Genomic DNA, 24,204 nt, shown 5'->3' with positions numbered 1-24,204 from the left:
AGGTGTACCAATAAACATGTATGGTGTGGTGGAAAGTGCACAAGGTAAACTTTCTCTTCCCACTTTCATTTTATTAGAATCAGGGTATCATTTGAAACTAAACAGTGGTGAATTCAGGACAGTTAAACAAGTTCTTTTTCATATAATCACATAATTTAAATATCAAATTTGCTACTAAACCTGCAGTGATAGTCACCAGCTTGAATGACTTCAAAAGAAATCTTCCAGATGTATGGAGGATTCTATCAATGGCTATAAGTCATAATAGTTATATATTGTGTTATATATGGATAATCAGATACCTGAACCAGTATGCCCCTATATGCTAGAGAACATAAGCAGACAGATATTATTGTGCTTTTTAAAAGTTTGGTCCCTCAAGGATCTGTACTGGGACCAGTGCTTTAGAATTTCTTCATAAATAATCTGGAGTTAAGGATAGAAAAGTTGCCAAGGCTTGCCAGTCACATCAAATTATTTGCTGTAATTAAAATAAAAAGTGACAGCAAAGATCTCCAAAAAGTTATTTAAATCACTATCAAGTATGTATACTGAGGTACTGATTTCTTCAAGAAACAAACGTCAAAGCTGATTCCCCTTTTTATTTGGTATGTTAGTTCACAATGACATTAGATTTTAGTGGTAGGAGCAAAACAGTGTTACCTTTTAACCCAGGTAATGTTGATGACAATCATGGCAGTTAAAAATAAACAGAGATTTTGTGAAGCACAATGCCAGAGGCATTGTAAGTTGCCTAGTAAGTTGCCACAAGATTCCTCAACAATATGATCCATTGCCAATATTACCTGTATCAATATCTGCTCTTGCTGTGCCTTGCAGCGCTGGGGGTGGTTTTACCCCTGAACCAATGCATTCCAAGAGGGTAAAGAGGGTGTACCAGTCATCTCCAGAGTGGATGTTGGCAGCATTGGTTTTGAGAAGCTCATGTAAGCCATATGCAATCTGGTGACTGGCCTTATTCAGCATGCTGGGTTTCATCATGAGCAGGATGCGCAAGGAGAGCAGCACCTACAAAGAGAAGCAGTGGTGATTACCGGAAAAATAACTATGCCTGCATAGCCTCATTCTTGATCTCTGACTGCAGAACCTACCCCCATCTGCAAATGTGAAATGCACCTAGAGGACTGTCTTTGTGCATTTTACTCTATGTTTAAACTAGTAAAGTCCCAATCTCTTGAATTTACAGATACTTTTAAGCATTTTGTAGTCCATAGGTGCTGGCATTGGTGGTGTAAAATGACTGTACACTTAACTTCAAGCATGTTCAGTGATAATCATAAAAAAACTCTTTGTTGCTGCAACAAAATAAGGACTTTAAATGTTGTGCAACAGTTTTAAATATTCCACTGTATATCTATGACCTCAAAAACTGTTTGGCAAAAAAGAAAGCATGCCGAACGCAAGATTCTTGTTATTTTAAACTAAATTTCAGGTTGCATGTGGCTCAGAGGATTTATTAGTTCTGCTACTATGCCACAGCAATGCCTCCTACACTTGCATCTGTCATTGCAAAGAATCCTGTCAGTTGCGTTTTCCTTCCTTTACATCTTTGCTTTTTAGTCTTCTAGGGAACTCTTGCAACATTCCCTTTTTTCTAATTCCTGACTTTTCTCATCCTGGTGGCTTTCCCAGAATTTGCAATATAAGCAAGATGTGCACCAAAATGTTGTAGTGTGGAATCTCCTTGTTTGCATTCCAATAAGTCAGCCATATCCTACTACACAATACTCAGCTTCAATAATTATGTTAAGTGAACTTGTCATTATGAGTATAACAAGCAGTAAGCCTTTCCCCATCTGTAAACTGCAGAGGTGTGTGGTGAAATCCTGGCAATAATCCAAGATTGGGAGGAAGCCTCTTATTACTGGGTTGCAGTAATAAGAGGCTTCCTCCCAATCTTGGATTATTGCCAGGATTTCACCACACACCTCTGCAGTTTACAGATGGGGAAAGGCTTACTGCTTGTTATACTCATAATGACAAGTTCACTTAACATAATTATTGAAGCTGAGTATTGTGTAGTAGGATATGGCTGACTTATTGGAATGCAAACAAGGAGATTTCACATCAGCTGAAGCTGGAGATTCCCCGTATCAACTGTGTATGAACAAAATTAAGACTGTTAGTCATTACTCAGCACCAGAGATCAGAGCCTCAGCAATGAACATTTTCTGAAACTGCCTCTCCTCCTCCCCAGCCCCTGTACCAAAGAGAAGTGGAGAACGAGACTCTTTCAGCTTTTGCTTTTTTTAAGGTTTCAAGTCTCTTGTATGATTAGAAGCTGAAGCTGAGATGCTTCTTACCTGTCTTTTCCACAAGATGATTAGTGTGGATGCTTTTGCTGCAGGGGATACTTGTCTATAACTAACCGGAAGGGGTGATAAGCTTAGCTTGTAAGGCCAGCCAAAAGATTTACACCTCTGACAAGATTACATTCAATGTTCCTCTTACCCATTTTTCCATCCCCACTCACAAAGTCATTCAGTATTCTGAGTACATCTAGCCCCCATTTTCCATCCTGCCCCAGTAAGTTTACTTTTTCATAAATACAGTGGACCTTTCCCTTACGCGGGGGATCAGTTCCGGACACACACACCCCGCCACGTAAGGGAAATACTGCGTATGGTGGAGCTCCATTAAAAACAATGGGGCTCAAGCACGCGCACCATTGCTTCTTCCGGCATGCGCCATTGCGTCTTCTGGCATGGCTTTCAGTGTATGCTGAAAGCCGCATATGGCGCACCCACGTATGACGCGGGCGCACTGTATTTTATATACTTTTGTAAACCTTACAATTCTCCAAGCCTGCTGATGGATACCCCCTTTTGTATGGAGGAAGTGCCATTTTGGCAAGAAAATGTTTACCTGAGCACTGATCTCTTCCCTACGCAACAGTCTGATTGCCAGCCGCAACAGCCCTACTACTGCCCTCTCCACAAGGAAGCAATACTCCATAGCATTAACACACAAGTGGTAAAAATGGTCTCGCACTGCCTGCCACACAAAGGCTACTCGATCCCTAGAGAAAGATAGAGAAAGAAAGGGTATTATAATAAAATGATATGTGTATGTACAACTTCAGATGGCCCACAACCCAGCTGGGTTGAGCACACAAGCTTATATTCATATTCCTTCTCTCACTTATATAAGAGAAGATGGGCACTCATCAAAAGTGCATCCCTCAAAAGTCCACTGGTCAGATGCAAGTCAGTACTAAACAGTGATGGCACCATGAAGTGAATACTTCATGGATATGGATATAACAGATTCAGAAGAATAACAGGTTCCAATTTTTGGTGACCAGTTATTCAGGAAAGCCTGCTGGAAGAGATCCATCTTAACAGCTTTTTAAAAGCTGTTTATGCTGGTAATGTGATGGATCTCGGCCGGCAGGCTGTTCCATAATCTGGGAGCGGTTGCCGAAAAGGTCTTCTGGGTGGTTGCAGACAGTCTAGTTTTCATAGGCTGCTTATATTGAGAAGTTATTGGAAGTGAAAGAATGATAGCAGAGCACTCAAAAATTGAAGATTGAATTAAATTGCAATTTGGATTAGAAATAAAAAAGAGAATCACTGTCTCAAAGATTTAAACAATTAAAAGCTCTCTATGGAAGTCATATTTACAAATGGGGAAATAAATATGGCCTCTGACACCAAAATTTAAGCAGGCATTAATTTATACAATATCATAAGCATGGACACCAGAAAAATGTCCAGAACTGGATTAGACAAAATTCATCCTGTGCTCATTAAAATTTAAGCCTTCAATCTGAAAAAATGTGTGAAACTAATGGGAATTCAGAGAAGAAACTGGGCTTGTTAAGATTATGAACTTTTTGAGCAATAAGAAATCTAACTATGTAATAATCTGTGGCTATGGTTATTACTGATATTAGTAGGATTATATTGAATGGTGCTTGAGCTTATATGGGATTTGCCTTATGGGGGGAGGGGTCCGGAACAGATCCCCCGCATAAGGCAAGACTCCACTGTATTTTCATTATAGCCAGGACTGGAGATCAGAGCCCAACTGTGTATTAGCTATATTTCAACTCATTTTTCTTTACTACTTGTGCTCTCTCTCTCTCTCTTTCTTTTCTTTATTTTTCTTCTTCCTTTTTCCCTCTTCTTTAACTCTCCTGCTATGGTTTCTATATCTCTGTTTGTATATTATTTTGATTGTAAATTAAAGTGTTTCTGCAACACCACCCATTAATAAATTTCAGGTTTTCCTCAGTCACCTACTGATCACACTTACTTTCTTCAAAACACTCTGATCCCTCACCCAGATTAAATCTGGATCTCACCTGCCTTCTATTTTTTGATACAGATAATACAGCTAAGTTGGGGATCTCTCTCTATGCCTCATCATGTTTTCTGCCCACTAAGTGATCAGGAGTGCAGCATGTATATTCACAGAGACAATTGACTAAGAATAGCAGATTTTACATACAACCATTCAAGGGTTGGAATGCCTATGATGAGACATCTCTATGGCTCACCTATTTTCCAGGACAATCCTTAGAAGCATCTCTAAGCAAAAGGCACAGTCTTCCTCGTCATAAGTTTCCTCATCAGGTGTCACAGAGATGAGAGCCTGAGGCCAACACAGAATATCGACAAACATATTTAGAACATGATATGGAATATAGGATTGAAGTTCCCCATAACAAGTCTGCATATACCCATTCTCTCATCAAGAACTTCATTCTGTATTCAGAAAAATTTATAGATAGCTGGATTTTATAATTCCAAAATGCAGGATCCTTTTTAAAAAATATTCTTTCTCCAAGTAACCCATGAGAGCATTCCAGGTAACTTGTTACTGTCTAAGAGGCTCTGCAGACTGCCCCTAAGGGGTGGCCTGCAGCCACTTCCAGCTGCACTGGATTGGGGCCATGGCAACCGCACGCCACGGCACTGATCTGGCCATTCCAGGGTGCAAAAAGGAGCTGCAAAAAGCGGCTTTCATGATAGTCACAGCTTTAAGGCGCTCCTTTGGTGCTGGGTCGTGCTGCAGCACCAGAGGAGCACCATGACTCCATGTGTCATGTGGAGCAGCACAAAGCATCACGCCACCCTAGGGCGGGGCGTGCATCATGTGCCTTTATGGCCGGAGTGCACAGCCCCTTAGTAGCTGGTACAGTCTATTTTGAATGTTTGGCCCCTCCTATTACTTTCCATTTTAAGATTGTAAGACAAATACTGTGTCTGTGGCTTAAACATGAGCCATGCCTCTCCCCCTGCCCAGAAGAAACTTTTTACTTTATTTATCATCTTGCCTAATTAAAAGTTCTGGAGAACTGAAATGCTTTACAATATTCTGTGTAAATTTAAGTAGCCCCAATAAGCGATATTGCCCTAATAGGGTTTTCAATTGTTTCTTTTGCCCAACATATTTCTTCTAAGTCTACCTACCATTTTTGAACAATGGAGTAAAATTCATATGTTTAGAACAGAACTAAAAGCATTCTAAATAAATGGGAAAAAATAATAACCTTTTTCTCAGACCCCTACACTTGATTAAGCTTATGGTTCACTGGTCTCACATGAAAATCTCCAACCCAAGAGCAGAACTGCTCCTGTGAAAGATATATATATATATATATACACACACACACACACACACACACACACACACACACACACACAAATAGCATGCAGCACTTACACAGACCATATACATTCAACCTGCCTGGAGGATTTATTCATCCCTCACCTTCATCAGTTCCTGCAAGGATTCTAGCTGTAAAAACTTGCTTTCAGTGATTAACTTCTCTGGATCACATTGCTATAAATAAATAAAAATTAAAAAGGATGTATGTTAGGACAAAAATAAGGTGTAATTATGTCAGAAATGAATCCTGAAACTTAACAACTGCTCAGAGAACATCCTCTTCTCTGAGTAAATCATGTGTTTTTGTATTCTTATCTGCCTTGACTCTGAATGGTGATTCAGCTAGAGTTAGAAGGATGGCAGAAGTATGTTGGCATGGCCAAAGATAAGGGACTGTGGGAGTTGTAGCACAAAACATCTATCATATATGCAGTACTCAACTATAAGCTGACTTCATGTATAAGCTGACAGCAGGTTTTGGAGCCTTAATTATGGATTTAAATATGACCTTTGGATAAGTCAAGGGTAAAACTTGGGGACATGTAACAAAGGATGTAAAGGATGAAACAAGGGAAACAATTCCAAATAATTTACAAAATCCCAGCAGGCATAACTGTTTATATTCAAAAGCTGGATGGATGAGGAAGGAAAGGCAGTAAATGGTGGTGTGTGAGGAAGGCAACCAGACATCAAAAAGTATGAAAAGGCAAAGCAAATAAAATGGTGACTATGTTAACAGGATCATTTAACTTAATGTGGTAGCTTTGTTTGATATTCATCCAGAAAAGCTGACAAACATACACAAAGGTCTTATTCAAATCCTTCAGAGCCCAATTCCTCTCAGTGCTCCTGTGAGGGGGAAGCACCAAACAGCTGCTACTGTCACTATTTTCCTGCCCAGGAATTCAAAAAGGTCATAAGTGGCACTGCAGCAGAGACAATAGACAGGGTTGGTGCTTCTTTTAGGTGCCTCGGGATGGATTAAGCTCTCACCTTTCACCACTTTACACAGAGAAGGGGATGGTTCCTCATTTAATAAGAGTTAAAATACAGTACTTAAACTGACTTGTGGATAGGTCAACTCAGGTTTTTGGGGTCAAATTTTTGATTAAAATGCTTAGACTTATTTATGACTATATACAGTACGTGGCAATTAGTTCCCCACCCCATGTCAAGGCAAATGACCATCCACACTGCTTGTATTCCATCATGGCTTTTCTAAAGAAGAATAAACAACATAGGCAGATCCCATTTCTCCTTGTACTAACAGATTCCTGCATACTTCTCAAATATGCTACAAAGGGTTGGTAGACCTTATAGAGAAAATCTGGGAGTCACGTAAGAGGCTACAATGTGGGAGGATGAGAAATGAATTCCCACTGTGCAACTGTAAAGCCATTCACATAACACTAAATGTAGCCCGCTGCCATATAATAGTGAGAGGGTTTTATTATTTATTTAAAATATTCTACACGAGCCTTTTCATCTTACAGGTCACCAGGGTTGGTGTGGAAATGCAGCTGTTCCCTCTCTTTCTGTCATAGGACTGTTAAGATAAAATACAGCACTGAGCTCCTAGAAGCAATTGCTGGATAGAATTCATAATAAATGTTGGCTTAGAGAGAATTAAATTCCCATTTTACAAATATTTTGGGTAAAGAAGAACTGCACATTTGCACTTCAACTTCATATCATTTTTAAGAGATAAAGACCTATAGTGCAGTTCTGGCAGACAAAGTGAATCCACTAGCTTCTTTCTAATATATGTGTATTCCTTTCTTGCTGGCCCTGAATTACCTTTATGCATTCCAGTGCCATTCTTTTTGCCTCTTGGCTCTCTGTAGATGGCCCTCTCATACCAGATTGTTCTGTGCCACTGAGTGTCAGCCAACTAACAAAACTTAGTACTGTAGACTCACCACTGCAAAAAAGAAAGATAGACAGATCAACACGGCAACAGGAAATTATTTCTGACAGTCTCAATCCTTATGTAGTCAAGACACCATCATACTCTCAAGTGGGGGATATTAAACAGGCTTGGGGAATCCCTCATTTTGCAAAAATATAACTAACCTTAGAAAAATCTAGGAGGGATGGTATAAAGACCCAATGGATACTAAGCATGCTCAGTGGGCAAAGAATGCAGACTCTTTGTTGGGTAATAGGGAAAAGTGGTGTGAGAAATAGGATGTCTGGGAAAAGAAGATGGTTGCTAGTTTGCAGCCCAAATAGGAGCATTCTACATTGCAACATGTTGCTGCAAGTGCAACTTGTGCCCTCTATCACTCAATAGCCTTGTATTTTCAATAGTCTTGCACTTAGAACGCAATAGGATTTCATCTGGCAACAGAATGGAATGCCTGTCTGCTAGTCTATGAAACTGACTGGGCTATTACCGGTTGGAAGGTGTCTCCTCACGCTGGAGAGAGATCTTGCCATTGGGATCTACAAAATCTTCAACCTACAAACCAAACCAATATATAAACAATTTTAACTGATATTTTATTAAAATATTATTAAACCATCACACAACAAATAGATATCAGGGTAGCTCACAAACACAAGGCAAACTAAACAGGTCTCTGTCATAAAGTGTTATGAATATAAAAATGTAACTTTTTAAAAGAAGTTAAACATAGGAGAGTTTGATCAACTAAATTGATCAAGTAAACTATATTTTCACCTTGCATTGAAAGGGAAACCAAAGTAGTTGTTTACCTAGGGTGCCAGAACCAAGAAGATTCTCTCTATTATTGACATGTGTAACAGAATGTAACATTCTGAATGTTTGGCCCCTCCTATTAGTTTCCATTTTAAGATTGGAAGGAAAAGTAACAGAATGGTAGGAAAAATGCAGCCTGTGGGAACCATGCAGCCTAGGAGTCCCACTTTTATGCCTCCTAATCCCTTGAAGTGCTCCCTAAAAGCCCCCAGAACTTTTTTCCTTGGAGAACAATTTTCACCTGAATTTTGCTGAAAACAAAAGCAAACCTGCAAACAAGCAGTGTAGTCCTTCCCTCACCCTCATCAGCCACAAAGTCACTTTTTGGTGTTTTATGGACTTGCCAGGATGGCCCATCCAAAGTATAGCAGTGAAAAATGACAGCTGCCCATCCATGTTGCAACAGGCATAACAAGAACAGCCTTTCCAGCAGATGTTAAACACAGGCAGGCTGTTACAACAGCCACAATGAGGACAACCTTTCTAGCAGATGTTAAGACATAGGCAGGCTAATACATGGAAAAATATTCCATCAATAATTTGAAGTGTCAAAAACAGCACCTCACCATGAATTGAGCACAGAAGGAAAGAGGCAAGCAGTGCAGCTCCCTCAGACTCAATGTGTCTTCTTGCATCCAAGAACAATCTGGCAATTGCATCTAGTACCAGTTATACTTTCAGGTTAATTTCATGGGCAGCCCCATGTGCAATGCAGTAATCTGACTAGTTTACAAGGGAATCCATCAGCATTGCCCAACTATCCCTGCCTATAGATGATTGTAGCTGAAGAACAGGTTGAAGCTGGTGAAAGATACTCTGATCCAGAGGCCATCCCAATGGACAATGCTGGATCAAACAGTATCCACAAATTATGCTCCTGCTTCATCAAAGGGAGCGTACCCCCCCCCATCTAGAGCAGCTGCACACTCAGTTCCTGCACATAAAAACCACCTACATCTCATTCAGCCTACTGTTGAGCCCAGAAATCGATTCAGAGCTTAAATACCTCACCTGAAATGACAAGAAGAAACAGAACTTGGTGATCAGGACACCCTTGACAACTCACTGTAGAACTCCTGATCATCTACTCAATCAGTGGTTAAGTCTGTGGCATGAGATTCTCAGGAAAGAGCTATTTTAAGGCTTTCATGTATTCTAGCCACTTTGAACATACAAAAAATTTATTTATTTCAGCATCTGGTATTCACCCAGCTACCATTATGGTCCAAGCTAAGTGTCTGGGATGGCAAATATCATGTGATCTCACCCAATTAGCCTGTCATCTGCTGTCAATTTCTTTACCTCCACCATTGTTTTTGGCAACAGTTCTGCTCTGAAAAGCTGTAGCATAGCTTCCATTATATTTTTCCAGCCCTCCCGCAAAATATCACCATGGCGATGAGCCAAATGGAATACAGTCTTCGCTGCAATGTGGGCTTTAGGATTGCTTCCAAAAACTGTAGGCAGGTTCTCAATGGACTGTAAGAGAAAAGACAAAGACAAACATTGAGTCCCCAGCCAACCACAGACCAGTTAGGGAAGACAAAACAATCAATGGAAGGTTATCCATGCTAAAGGAGGATAGTGCACATCATGACCACTAGTTCTGTAGGCTTTCGCTTCAGCAATATTATATTTGCTACTGCTATGTGCTGTATATGGAACTTCTCTTAAAACAATCTTGAAGGTTCAGTTTGTGCAAAATGCAGTTTTACACTGCAGAACTTGCAGTGAAAGTGCTCTATGGATCTATATTCTCCTTCATTCTTCTACTCAAATGTATTCCCTCTTTTAGCATATACCATAATATAGCATTAGGCAGGGAATCGAGGTTATCACTAACTGATGTTAGATTTTAAGAGTTTCAAATCTGCCCCGAACCATCATGCTCCATTTGAAGACTCACCTCACTGCTAAGAGCCGTAAATTTGCAGAGAGAAATTATGAGGTTGTCAAAAACATCACTGAGGCCATAATGGGCAGAAATCATGGCACATTTTCTGAAATAAAAACCACAGAAATTTAAGAAGGAATCTAACAGTGAGTTTTCTACAGGTAGATCCACCCTCCCCATCCTCTAAATCACTGTACAATGATGCAAGGCTGATATTGGATCAAACTGTATCACTGAAATCCAGTAGGAACATGCAAATTACATTGTTTAATAACAGCCGCCAAATTTTGTTAGTTTAAGATACAATGGATTTTAATTGTGCATTAAATGTTGCAGTGACCTCAGTGATAAAGCTGTGTGACATCTAGGGCACTTCTGTCTGCCTGAGCACACTTACATAGATACTGTCCTATCCACTATTATGTTTTCATTAAATCAAGCACAATAAGCTTCACTTGCTAGTATGAGTCATTAATTGTCCATGGACACAAAATGTCTGTATATACAGAATAAGTCAAAGAAGAGTTACCTGAAACCAGATATGGCTTTCTGGATTATTGTTTCATCTAGGCTCTTGTCAAAAACATAGGACAGAGCTGCAACAGTGGGGCCCCAGATCATGGCAAACAGGTCGTGGTCATAGCTTCCAGGTGGGACATGCAGAAAAATTCCTTCATCAGTGGCTCCACGGTGCAGCAGCACACTCCATAAATAGTTTTCCTTTACTAGGCCTGTCTGCTCCTCTGGCATCACAATCTCTTCATTTCTATCAAAGATTATTGGAAAAACATTACATGTTTTCCTACTAATATTCTGCATCAACACACTATAGCAGATAACAGATGATAATTGCTTAAAGTGTAAATGGCTGTTTTACAAGCATCTTGAGATTTCCTGGAAAGAATGTTAAGGGAGATTATTTTATTATAAAAGGGCTCTCTGAGAATTCAAGGACAAACAACAAAACACTTACTTGACAGCATGATACATGTCCTCCAGCATGTCCTGTTCAAAATCCTTGCCTCCATTTACTCCTTTCAGGTTTTTTCGGAATTCCTGTAAATAGGAAGGAAGGAAAGTAGAGAATTACTTTGTGAAACATGTTTGAACTGCTTTTTATTTAATTTTGTCAAAAGAAGCATCACAACTATTATCATAAATTCCTGGGTATTTCATTGTAAACTGAAGTAAGAATGGGCTAATTTATTTTTATGTTTTAGAATACTGAAAGTCAACCAGAAATTGCAGAAAGAAAAGCAAAACATAAAGTTTGAAAAGCATCAGTAATACTAGGGCCAACAAAAGGGAAATAAAGCATAATGGACCCTGTGACAAAGTCTCTTACCTCTAGCGTCATTGGTACATTTTGCTTGCGAACATTATGGTTGTGTTGGTCAGTATTCAGCATGATAACTGCATAGGCCAGGGCAAAACATGCATCGCTGTTAGCAAATGGAGACCCATTTGATTTCTGAAAAGGAGAATGACAATGCCACTTAGGCCTTTTGCAATTAATCTAGATGCAATATCAAAGTAATTCCTAGTTTTGGCTTTTGCTCTAGTGTCCCTTGGTACATTATTTTCATCTCTGTTTGTCATTTGCTACCCTACTGCTAGTTTTTGTAACTTTCTCATAGAGATTATTCTTAGTGCTACAGGTTGGGACATATACAACTTGACATAATCTGACACCTCTTTCACTGCTGACCAACAGAAGTGAGATAAGCCTAAAAATAAGTGCTGCATGAGTCAGTTCAGTCACATCAGAATGACTGGGAGCTTGGTAGTGCCGTGGTTAAATGCCTGTACTGCAGCCACACATTCACAAACGACAAGGTTGTGAATTCAATACCAGTCAAGGGCTCCAGGAAGACTCAGCCTGACATCCTTTCATAACTTGCTAAAATGAGTACTCAGCTTGTTGTGGGCAATTAGCTTACACAATGCTTATCAATGTACAGAAATGTACTTGCTACTGGTTGATACTTACTGTGATTAGCCATTCTAGGAAAGCCGAAGGCACAATCTATACAAATGAGTTATCAATAACCCATTTGTGTGGAATGGTCCTTCAGGCAGCTTGAGAACTGGGCAGACAAGAACAAAACAAGGCTAAACAAGGAGCCCTGGTGGCACAGTGGTTAAATGCCTGTACTGCAGCCATTCACTCGAAACCACAAGGTTGCGAGTTCAAGACCAGCAAAAGGGCCCAAGCTCGACTCAGGCTTGCATCCTTCCGAGGTCACTAAAATGAGTACCCAGACTGTTGGGGGCAAATTAGCTTACTTGTTAATTAGCTTACTTGCTGTTCACCGCTATGATCTTTGGAATAGCTGTATATAAATAAAACAAATTATTATTATTATTAATTATTATATGACAATTTTAAAATATGACCATTTTAAAACATACACGCCAATGTTCTGTGAAAACTTCTAACAGCCTATGGATTACAGGAGCTTCTCCTGGCAGCCGGAAGGCTTCTAGATAGAGTCGCAGGGCTTCATCTAATCGCAAACCTTGGAAACTGAAAGTTCTGGAATGAAAGCAAAAAAATCAAGACAAGTGCTTAGACAAAAGTATTTGAAGGTAGATACAACACAATACATCGGAGGGGCAAGACACAGAAGCAACCTCTCCAGTGAACTTAGGGAAAATAGTTGGGTTTGTCCAAGCTTTGATGCTCTGCTTTCTTCTCAAACAGTACTATTATTATGAAAGACACTTTATTTTGTACTGCTAAGTATTTCATCCATGCTATTGTTTAATTAATTTGTACTGGTCTTGTGGAAACATATTGACGTTCACCTTTAGTTTAAGAGTTAGTGAATTTTCTAGTTTAATTTATTAAAAGAAAGTTAAACAGGCTGTATATGTGGCGGCTATATCTTTAAGGCTTCATCCAGAAGAGAGTGTGGAAAGATTCTAGTGGTCAGACTGTAAAACCCAGCCAGCTATGTTGAGGGTGAGACCTCCTGACAAGAAGGGAATTTTTAAAATGCAGTCAGTTGGGATAGTTAGGTCAGTAACTGAGTTAGTTCAGATGAGGCTGGAGTTCAGAGCGGGGAGGAAAGAGTGGAGATAGTTGAAGAGCTGACATGGAGATGTGTGTCTAGAATAGTGGTTCTCAACCTTCCTAATGACATGACCCTTTAATACTGTTCCTCATGTTGTGGTGACCCCCAACTGATGGTCTCAGTTCCTAAAACCATCAGAAATACGTGTTTTCCGATGGTCTTAGCAGGCGACCCCTGTGAAAGGGTCATTCGACCCGCAAAGAGCTCACGACCCACAGATTGAGAACCGCTGATGTAGAGGAAGAGAGTAGGGTAGTGTCTAAAAGTATGTCAAGTGTTAGATGTTAATGTAACTATACTAAACCTGAAGTTAACACACATAAGGCATTTTATTTCTCTATGTTTATCAATTAAAGTTACTGTTTGTTTAACAGTGCATGAGCTGGACTGGGGTGATTACTATAAACTGTAAAGAAGGACAGGTTGCTTACCTGTAACAGTATTTCTTCGAGTGGTCATCTGCGAATACATACAAATGGGTTTCACTGCGCCTGCGCAGTGCTGTTCGGAACCTACTGGAATCACTGGGCAGAGTTCACTCTGCAACATATTGAAACTTTTTGGCGGTAACTCCGCCCACCCGTTATAAGGCCCCTGCCTTCCCGCTCTTTTCCCCAGTTCCGCAATTTTTCCGCCAAGCAGGCGAAGGAAGAGAGCCAATGAGAGCAGGACACTGAGGGGACGGATGGGTGGGATTTGTATGTATTCGCAGATGACCACTCGAAGAAATACTGTTACAGGTAAGCAACCTGTCCTTCTTCTTCGTGGTCTCTGCGAATCATACAAATGGGTTTAGACTGACAAGCTAAGGTATGTGGCGGAGGGAGTGTCCTGAGACCAAAGCTATGGTAAACCAAAGGTATATTTATTACAAATAAACACCTTGAACCATGAAGAGTCAGTCTTTTGTTCATGCACTGATAAATTAGCAATAACTTTGCTAAACCTGAGAAGGGAACAGAGGTCATGCAAGACCGATCCCATGGAAGTTGTGCAAACCAACATTCAACAGTAAAAACAGTGTAAACTGTATAACACAAATACATCAGTAGTGCATTCAATGCAACCCTGAGACCAACACAGCCCTCCCGAAAGCTGCGTCTCGGATGGCCCTGGTGTCCAACCTGTAATGCTTAATAAAGGTGAGGGGTTGGGACCAGACAGCAGCCTTACAGACATCCTCCAGAGGAATCCCAGACAGGAATGCTGAGGATGTCGCCACAGCTCTTGTGGAATGTGACCGAACCCTGCCAGGGAGAGGTTTGCCCAGCAGTTCATAGCAGAGGTGGATGGTACCAGCCACCCATTTGGAGAACCTCTGCGTAGACACGGGCAACCCCTTCTTCGGTTCCGAGTAGCATTGAAAAAGTCTCTCGGACCGGCTGGAGGCAGCAGTTCTGTCCAGGTAAAAAGCTAGCGCCCTCCTGACATCAAGGGAGTGCAGGCGTCGCTCGTCATCCGACGTCGGATCGGATGCTAGAGTGGGCAACACAATGTCCTGGCACATGTGGAAAGCAGACACCACCTTCGGCAAGAAGGTGATGTCCATACGGAGGACCACCTTCTCCTTGTGGAACCTCAGGAATGGTTGGTCCCTCCGTAAGGCACAGAGTTCGCCCGCACGACGGGCAGAGGTGATGGCCACAAGGAAAGCGGTTTTCCAAGTCAATAGTCTCAAGTCCGCTGTGGCCATGGGTTCAAAGGGCTTGGATTGGAGAGCGGACAGTACCGACTCCAAACTCCAAGCCGGTGTTGGTACCGACACAGGAGGATATAGGTTGGCACAACCCTTCAGAAAGCCCTTCACCAAGGGATCCTTAAAGAAAGACACCCTCCCCCCGAACTGATATTTTGCACTAATGGCAGAAAGGTAGCCTTTGATGGATGTGAGGGACAGCCCTCCCTCCAAAAGCGCCATCAAAAACTCCAGCACCACTGGAGTGGACACCTGTGCAGGAGACAAGCCCTTCTGGTCAAGGAAGAGGCAAAATCTCCTCCATTTCAGGGCATAAGAACGCTGGGTGGAAGGTTTTCTGGCAGCCAGGATCACCGTCCTAACCGATTCCGGCAAGGCGGTCAGGGCCGGATCTTCCAAGCCACCAGCGGCAGGCTCTCGATGTCCGGGTGGAGAATTCGTCCGTCCTGAATCGACAGCAGGTCCGGACGCGGGTCGAGACGGAGGAAGCATCTCCTGGAGAGGTGGAGAAGGGATGCGAACCACAGCTGTCTCGGCCACCACGGGGTGATCAGGATCGCCTGCGAGCGGTCCGTTGTCATTTTGGACACCACCCTGATGATGAGAGGGAACGGAGGGAAGGCGTAGAGGAGCTCCCCCGTCCAAAGGAAAGCGAATGCGTCTCCAAGGGATCCGTCGAATCGCTTCCTGGAGCAGAACTGGGGACAGTGGCTGTTCCAGCTGGTCGCGAAGAGGTCGATCCGGGGGGTTCCCCACCGATCGAAAAGGTCGCTGACCGTCTCGGGATGGAGCCTCCACTCGTGGCACACCGACGGAGATCTGCTGAGGCTGTCTGCCAGTTCGTTGTCCTCTCCGGGAAGGTGAATCGCCTGGAGGAGGACACGTCGTTGGATGCACCAGTTCCAGATGCGGAGCGTGAGGTCGAGCAGGGTCCTGGACCTGGTACCACCTTGCTTGTTGATGTAGTACATCACGGTGGTGTTGTCCGTCCTCAGGAGGACCACTCTTCCCGAGACAGCAAACTCGAATGCCCTCAAAGCCTTCTCCACTGTGAGCATCTCCAAAGCGTTGATGTGGAGGAGCTTGTCTTGTGCGGACCACCTGTCCTTGACGACAAGGTCGAGCAGGTGGGCGCCCCATCCCTCCAGGGATGCATCGGTTGTCAGTGTCAGCTGTGTCTGAGGCTGATGGAAAGGCATCCCGGTGCAGACATTGGAGCCGTCTAGCCACCATCTGAGGGAAGCAGCTATAGGTCTGGGTACCGTGAGCCACTTTGAAGGTGGGTCCTTGAACGGAGAGAAGACGGAGAGGAACCAGGATTGGAGAGGACGAAGACGGAGTCTTGCCCAGGGGGTGACGAATGTCGTCGATGCCATGTGGCCCAGGGCGACTTGGACGTCTCTGGCCCTTATCCTTCTGTGTGAGATGCACGGCCTGATGGATGTAGCCAGGGCCTGAAACCGGTCCGGAGGGAGGAAGGCTAGGCAGTTGTCGGAGTCGAGGATGGCCCCGATGAACTTGACCTGTCTGGTCGGCGTGAAGTGGGACTTTTCCTTGTTGACAAGCAGCCCAAGGGAGTCGAAGAGGTGCAAGGCGAATGAGACTGCCTCGTGTAGCTCTTCCTGGGATTCGGCTGCAAAGAGCCAGTCGTCCAGGTAGGGAAAAACCATGAAGCCCTTCTGATGAAGGTATGCCACCACCGGTGCCATGCACTTCGTGAAGACTCGTGGGGCCGTGGCCAAGCCGAACGGGAGCACGTTGTAGTGGTACGAGTCGGAGCCGACAGCGAAGGCGAGGAATCTCCGGTGGGATTCTCGGATCCCGATGTGGAAATAGGCGTCCTTCAGGTCGACAGTCGCGAACCACAGGCCCTGGTGGAGGAGAGGCAGAATGGAGGCCAAGGTTACCATTCGGAAGCGACGGCAGTTCAAAAACAAGTTCACTTGTCTCAAGTCCAGGATGGGCCTGATGCCCCCATCCGCTTTAGGTACGGTGAAGTACCTGGAGAAAAAGGCCCAAGGATGTTGGTCGGGCGGTAAAGGGGAGATTGCCCCCTTACCAAGCAAGGTGCGCACTTCGTCGAGAAGGGTGTCCGAGGGGGGAGTGGACATGAAGGCTCCAGCTGGAGGGAGCTCTTGGAACTCGAGGGCATAACCCCTACGGACGATGTTAAGAACCCACGAGTCCGATGTTATAGAGGCCCAGGTGTTAACATAGGGCCTCAAGATGTCCAAAAAGAAGAGGGATGAAGGGGAGACGAAGCGCGCTGCGTCCCTTCAGGTTCTCTTCTTCCCCTGGTCGGTATCCTGCCGGCAGGACTTGCGGTACCGAGGCAGGAAGGTGCGACGGCCAGAGGAGGAGGAAGACTGCGAAGGGAAGCGCTGTCTCTGAGAACCTTGATGCTGGGGCTGTCGGTCCCGGGAGAAGGTCCCTTGTGACTGACCTTGCGGTTGCCACGGGCGCTGTCGCTTCCGGAACGGAGAAGCCGGTGCTGAGGACATGCCATGCTTCTTCGCCGCCGCCTTCATCCTGAACTTGCGGTTCAGGCGGTCGTCGGTCTCGGCGTGGAAGAGGCCGGTCCCGTCGAGCGGCATGTCCTCAATTGCCGCTCTAACCGTCAGGTTGAGGTCGGAGGCCCTGAGCCACGCATGGCGCCGAAGAGCCATGGCAGCTGACATGGACCTCCCGGAGCAGTCCGCCATGTTCCTGGAAGTGGTGATTAGCCAGCTTCCGATGGAGTGCGCCTCGTCTCTGATCTCCACCAGCTGCCTCTGGATGTCATCTGGGACGTCCTGAACAACGGGAGAGATCCGTTCCATGAGGGTCTGGATATAGGCCCCCATGCAGGCGGTGTAGTTGGCAGCCTTGACCCCAAGAGCCGAAGCCGAATAAACCTTTTTTGCCAATCCATCAACCTTTTTTGCCTCTTTGTCGACAGGGGAAGTAGCCTGCTTCGGAACGAAGCTATGCTGGGCTCCCTCCACAATGGCCGAGTTTGGTCTGGGGTGTTCTGCCAACCAGGAGCAACTCGCCGGGGCGACCCTATAGAGGGCTTGGACTTTGCGGGAGGGCGCCGATAGGGCGGCCGGAGCATCCCAGGACCTTTTCACGATGGTCTGGAGAGAAGGAAGGAGAGGAAGGCATGGCGGAGTGGGGACCCGTCCATGAACCCTACGCTCGACCGGGTCCTCCGCGTCGTCCCCCGCGGATGCGAGCTCGATGTCAAGTGCCCGTGACATCCTGACCACGTGCTCTGTGAAGGTCCTGACGTCGTCCGACGGCGAAGACGGCCCTGGGTTGTGCATCCTCTGAGGGGAGGCCGAACCCGAGAGGACATCGTCATCCGAGGGTGCCTCCGAAGGTGGCAGCGGTTCGTCCTCAGAATCCAGGTCGGAGGAGAGAGGGTCCGTCACCCTGACCTGGGATCTCGGGCGGGCGAAGTCCACTGACGATCGGGAGCGTCTGCGGGATGGGGACGGCGACCTCTCACGTGCACGGAGTGGAGACGGCGACCTCTCGCGTCTACGGGACGGCGATGATGACCTCTCGTAGACCGACACAGTGGGAACCGCTCTGGCCGGGTCGGCTCGGTCTACGGGGTGAGGGTTCAACCTGGTGAACTCCCTCAGAGCTCTGTCCTCCGGCACCGACATGTAGTAGCGGCGCGATTGCACGTCGTAGAAGAGGTCCGGGATCCCCTGTATGTGGGCCAAGTCATCTTCATCATCGGTCGCCGGATGGGAAGGAGACCGATGATCAGGAGAGCGAGGGGCGTCATCCGTCCCGTGGATGAAGTCCATGGCCGGGGGAGGCAGGGATGTAACCGGGGTCCCCTGGTCTACCGGCGTCGGCTCCTGGTATGGAGCTGGCAAGGCGGAGGCGCGGGCCTGTCTGGAGTGGGAGCACTGCTTGTCCTTTGCCCTCGGCGGGTCGGTGATGGGCCGATCCTTGGAGGGCTTGGCCTTTTTAGGGGCCGGATCACGGTCCGCCTTGTCATGGTGCCTCTTCTTCCCAGACTTGGGAGTCTCCTCCGATGGGAAGAACGGGTTGTCCGGGAGGTCCAGGAGGACAGCAGCCGGCATCGATGACGAGGGCTTCGGGGACCTTGTCCCTTGCACCGGCTTGGATGCCTTGGAGGACGAAGGCGAGGCGAGATGGACCTCCGGTTTGGGAGCCTCCTTCGAACGGGGGCCCTCCGATCCCTCCTTTGGCTTGGAGGCCCGTTCGGTACCCTCAGTCCCCGATGACTTATGGGGGCGCTTGGAGGGTTTGTCGGTGGCACTGGGCGGTTTGGAGCCACGGGCCACATCGGCGGTGGTGGAAGGAGTCCCGGCCGGGACACACACCACGCTGGGGACGGCGGCTCTCCCCGATCCCACGCTGGAGACACTTGCCCGAGAAGATGAAGCGGGGGGCGGCAGAGGCGGGACAGAAGAAGACCACGAACCCCTTTCTTGCAATTTTCCCAGGGCAATCGCCGAAGTAAGCCGGGACTCACAGTTTTTCCGGGCCTGGGAAGAGAGGGATCTGCAAAGTGCGCAGGCCTTAGGGTCGTGACTTGGACCAAGGCAAAGCAGGCAGGTGGAGTGCGGGTCCTGAACGGGCATCTTGCCCTTGCAAATGTCGCACTTCTTAAAAGCCGCAGGCATTTCAAAGTCGTCAAGTCGATGGGGAGATCGAAAACGAGGTCAACAGTCCGAGGTCCGAAGTTACCAGGGGCGGGAGACAAAGAATGATCAAGATACAGTCCGAGGTCAAAAAACGAAAGTGATTCCAAGCAAGCAAAGCAAGCGAAGGTTCCTCTGAAGCAGCTAGCGCGGCGGAAAAAAGGAACTGGGGAAAAGAGCGGGAAGGCAGGGGCCTTATAACGGGTGGGCGGAGTTACCGCCAAAAAGTTTCAATATGTTGCAGAGTGAACTCTGCCCAGTGATTCCAGTAGGTTCCGAACAGCACTGCGCAGGCGCAGTGAAACCCATTTGTATGATTCGCAGAGACCACGAAGAAGAAAGACAAATATGCTACCTAAAATACTGAACTGGTTTATGGGGACACTTAGGACCCTGGCCTTATATATTTCAAGTACTAATAGGGCAAAAGTACAGCCAGTGTTAGTGATGGAGTGGCCTTCTAAGATTGGAAAGTAAAAGCAATCTAAGGCTTTAAAGACTGTCCTGTCACAGTATGAAACTTGCCATGGACAAACTCAGTACAGTACTAAGGATTCTATATGGTGTGAAATGGGAGGAGGTGGTCAATGTGCAGGTGACACCATGAATGACTGTATTGGGTGACACCAATTCTAGGGATGTCACTGCCTTGGAGTGTGGTGAAGTCTTCTTCTATGGTGGTTTTAAATCAGAGATTGGATGGCATCTGTTGGAGGTGTTTAATTGTGTCTTCCTGCATGGCAGGGTGTTGGACAAGATGGCCCTGTCGTCTCTTCCAACTCTATGATTCTAATGCCTAAACAAAACTTGGTAATTTTGGATTGCTTCGAATATCCTTCTTCGTAACACCCACCTCCCTTTACATATTGTACATTGTTTGAGATATGTATGTATCAGCAGAATTTATTTATTTTGTTATTTTAATATTCTGTAGGGACTGTAACGCTCTACATCTTACAAAAGCATTACAAGCCTTTCAAGAAGCACCATGATACTATTATGGAATAAGGCTTAGGCAGTTAGAACAAATTAGAAAAATCACACTGAATTTCTATGTGCCCCAAGCTAACTTTTTACTATTCCCAACAAAGAGTAAGGTTATACATCACCTAGTAGGCTTGGTCTCAACTTGTATTCTCTGCCCAAACTGTTAAACCAAATGTGGACTATTAAGTAATCATTCTATAAGCATCTAGAAAATAATGCATTGCTTATTAGGAGCTAGGATAGGACCAATCATGACCACCAATGCCATGGACATTTCAGAAAAGCACTTGCCAGTGCCTTTCAGAATTTCGTAGGTTGGGAAGATAGTACAAAGGATACTTGATAACTGACTGATATGACTGAAAACTGATCAATATGTAGAATCAGCATTTAGAGAGACTAAGGCCCGTTACAGACGGGCCCTTCCGGTGCCCCCGTCACGTGCTAGGGGTTGGCCGAGGACCTAGTGTCCACACCGGCCTCACCCCTAGGGCATAAACATGGCAGCGCCCTATACACACGGGCGCCGCCATCTTTACGCGCTGGACGCTTAGCGTCTGCACGTCACGCCCCGGATGTGATGCCGCGAGTGCGCGCGTAGTGCCTCGCGGCGTCCCATCCGGGGCACAAGAAGAAGCGCCATTTTGGCGCTTCTTCTTTGCTGCATCCGGGAACCGCGCGGTTTGGCTGCTGCGGTTCCCGGACGCAGCAACCGGCGGCGGCAGCAGAGCGCTGCTTTTCGGCGGTCTGTAACCTGCCTAAGTGAAAGAAAGAAGTTGGCAGCATGAGCTTTCATAGACTTCAGTCTATTTCTTACAAAATGAATCTGAGGAAACAGACTGAAGTCTATGAAAGCTCAGGCTGCCAACTTCTTTATTTCACTTAGTCTCAAAGGTGCTACAATATGCATATACCCAATAAGTCCTCATTAATCTTCATCAATCTGCAAGGAGGTCTTAACAGAGTGCTACATGGCTGTTTCCTAAATCCTGTGGTGTTCAAAAAATTTATGAACAACATGGATAAGAGTGTGGAAAGTATCCTTATTAAATTTCACAGAAAGTAAATAGGAAATAGGAAGGAAAAGTTAACATTATGAAAGTCAGAATCAAGATTTACTATGGCAAGATTCAAACAGTTAGCCAAAACTTACACAAGGGGAAATTCAGCAGAGATGAAGTTGAACCACAAGTGTGGATAGGAAAGACTTAGCCTGGCAGTAATGCATAAATAAGATCTAAATGTTTAATGCAATCTCAGGTTATATTAACCTCTAGCTCATGAGATGCAATGCTTCAGTGAATATCCCACCCTGTTATGTGTTAGTCTCTCCAAACATCTGGTAATCTATGCTTAGTGTTGTAACTTTTAGTACAGTGTATAAACCAAGTAGGATGTAACCAGAGCACAGCAATTAAGATGGTGAATAGACTGGAAATCAAAATTTTTAAGCAACAGTTAAAAGAGTTGGGTGCATTTAGCTTGAAGATGATTAGGTTAAGGGGAAACATGATAGTTGTCTTCAAATATCTGAAGGGTTTTCATAAAGAAGATGGAGAAAGGTTTTGGGGTTGTTGTTTTGTTGTTGTTTTTGTTTGGGATTTTTTTTAGTTGAAGTATTTGTGGGGTGTGTTGGTTTTTGTTTTGCTGTTGCAAGGTTATAATAGAAAAAATAGGAGAGCAATAGATTTCAAGAAAACATGAGAAATGTCTTAAAAGTAAGAACTTTAGAGAAAAATGTCTCAGGAGGAAATGGACTCTCCTTTGCAATGGATATCTAAAGAGAAGCTATTCAGATATCTTTCAGGGACACTTCAGAATTTGTAGATAATCTCCAAGGCTCCTTTCAGTTCTTTGATTCTATGAAAACAATTTCCATGCTAGCACACTCTAAATGGTTTCCCTATTTGTAACCAAATATAATATAGGAGCTTGAGGGTTTTCTACTTACTTCACAAAGCTGTCCAATAAATCTACATTCTTCCGGTCACTTATGAATTCCCCAATCATTTTCTTGTCAAGTCTAGGATTTTCCCGTAGCCACTTCGCCACTTCATTGTTATCCATGGGGGTTGTCAAGAGGCTTTTCTCCTGCAGAAACTGTATCCCTTTCTTTGGCTTTTGATTGAACTGTTCTGAACCACTTATTAGGAGCTTAAAAAGTCAAATAAATAGTATTAATTAAAACACTGTATACAGATTATATTACTCTAATAACAAATTAGTGCCTCTAACTTGCTTCCTATTTACATCAGGTATGGACATCTATGGCCTGTTACAGACTGCCAAAATAAAGCTGCTTCGGATCTCTTTGGAAGTATGCTATTTAAATGATGCATGGGTCCTAAGAGTCCAGAGGTCGCGCCAAAGCCATACTCCATTCCTAAGCACTGGAGTGCAGCTTTGGTACAGCTTCTGGATTCTTAGGACCCATGCATCATTTAAACAGCATACCTCCAAAGAGACCCAAAGCAGCTTTATTTTGGCAGTCTGTAACAGGCCTATGGTAGGTATGAGGGCCAATTTTTACCCAGAAAACCATCCAAAAATACAACCAAGAAGTGATCAGAATTCACTTCCAGTTTAAATTTCTGGAGTTCTGCAGCAGTTGTGGGGGTTAGGAAGATGTTACCTACCTGAATTGGCTAACAATTCAGCATTTTTTCTGTGATTCAGCATTTTTGACCCATCTGATGGCAATCTGAATCTGAATTTCATCCCTAAAGATAGGGGGGCTCAGGGACCCAAGGCAAATCAGGGAGGGAGACACAAAATAGCCCCTGGGGTATACTTTCCCCATCCCTAAGGTATACTGTAAGAAGATATGATAGTATCTACATCCTACCTTTTAAATCTGATAGCTGAATATGCTGCCCAAATTTAAAGTAGCATTGAAGAACAGTCTCTTCTGGCAGGCTTATCTAGATAATTTTTAAATTGTGAATTTTAAATGATAAATTTTAAATGTGGATTGTTTTAGAATATGTATGTCTTATTTGTCCTTTTAAACTGTTGCAAGTTTTAATTAAGGTGTTTTAATTGATGCTTGGTATTGTTTATTTGCTGTTTCCCACTTTGAACCATGGGGAGAGGCAGGTAAGAAATAACTACTACTACTACTACTACTACTACTACTATTATTATTATTATTCAAAGTATTATAGTGGTGCAGCACATCAACAAAATACAATTTTCTCTAAAAACTTAATGATTTTGAAAGTATGTTAGTTTCTTTTAAAAAAAACAATCAGGAATACTCTTGTCTCTTGAAATGGTAGCCAGCGGTAAAAGAAAAGGACATGTGATAAGTAGCAACTAGTGGTACAGGAACTTGTTCTCAATAAACACAAAGGCTCTAAATGCAAGCTTTGAGATACTGTAAGAGGCCCTGTTCTCTGTACTGTTTCCACAAGAAGCAGGGCCTTCACAGCGGAGACACCAAGACTTTAGAATGTTTCCCTGTATATCTACCATATTTCTTCATCATGTGCTTGCTGAAAGTGTATTTCAACAAGATTTTAGTG

The 24,204-nt window shown here is 44.4% G+C and overlaps 1 protein-coding gene across 9 annotated transcripts in view; it reads right to left on the bottom strand.

Moving 5' to 3' along the window:
- GBF1 (golgi brefeldin A resistant guanine nucleotide exchange factor 1) overlaps positions 1–24,204 on the bottom strand; it is a 140,692-nt gene that overhangs the window by 21,771 nt on the left and 94,717 nt on the right. For all 9 annotated transcript variants that reach the window (XM_089510841.1, XM_089510840.1, XM_089510832.1 and 6 more), the window contains 13 exons: positions 22,632–22,834; positions 12,666–12,789; positions 11,599–11,724; positions 11,227–11,309; positions 10,783–11,019; positions 10,266–10,359; positions 9,662–9,838; positions 8,034–8,098; positions 7,435–7,558; positions 5,740–5,811; positions 4,523–4,617; positions 2,887–3,040; positions 807–1,029 (listed from right to left, as the gene is read on the bottom strand). In XM_089510841.1, coding sequence (XP_089366967.1) covers positions 807–1,029; positions 2,887–3,040; positions 4,523–4,617; positions 5,740–5,811; positions 7,435–7,558; positions 8,034–8,098; positions 9,662–9,838; positions 10,266–10,359; positions 10,783–11,019; positions 11,227–11,309; positions 11,599–11,724; positions 12,666–12,789; positions 22,632–22,834 — 1,777 coding nt within the window. The remainder of the gene's footprint in view (positions 1–806; positions 1,030–2,886; positions 3,041–4,522; positions 4,618–5,739; positions 5,812–7,434; positions 7,559–8,033; positions 8,099–9,661; positions 9,839–10,265; positions 10,360–10,782; positions 11,020–11,226; positions 11,310–11,598; positions 11,725–12,665; positions 12,790–22,631; positions 22,835–24,204) is intronic.

Source organism: Sceloporus occidentalis, unplaced genomic scaffold (genome assembly GCF_023333645.1).
Source record: "Sceloporus occidentalis isolate IW3139 unplaced genomic scaffold, rSceOcc1.0.p SCAF_2, whole genome shotgun sequence".
Lineage (NCBI taxonomy): Eukaryota > Metazoa > Chordata > Lepidosauria > Squamata > Phrynosomatidae > Sceloporus > Sceloporus occidentalis.
This window is presented reverse-complemented; position numbering and strand designations above follow the sequence as displayed.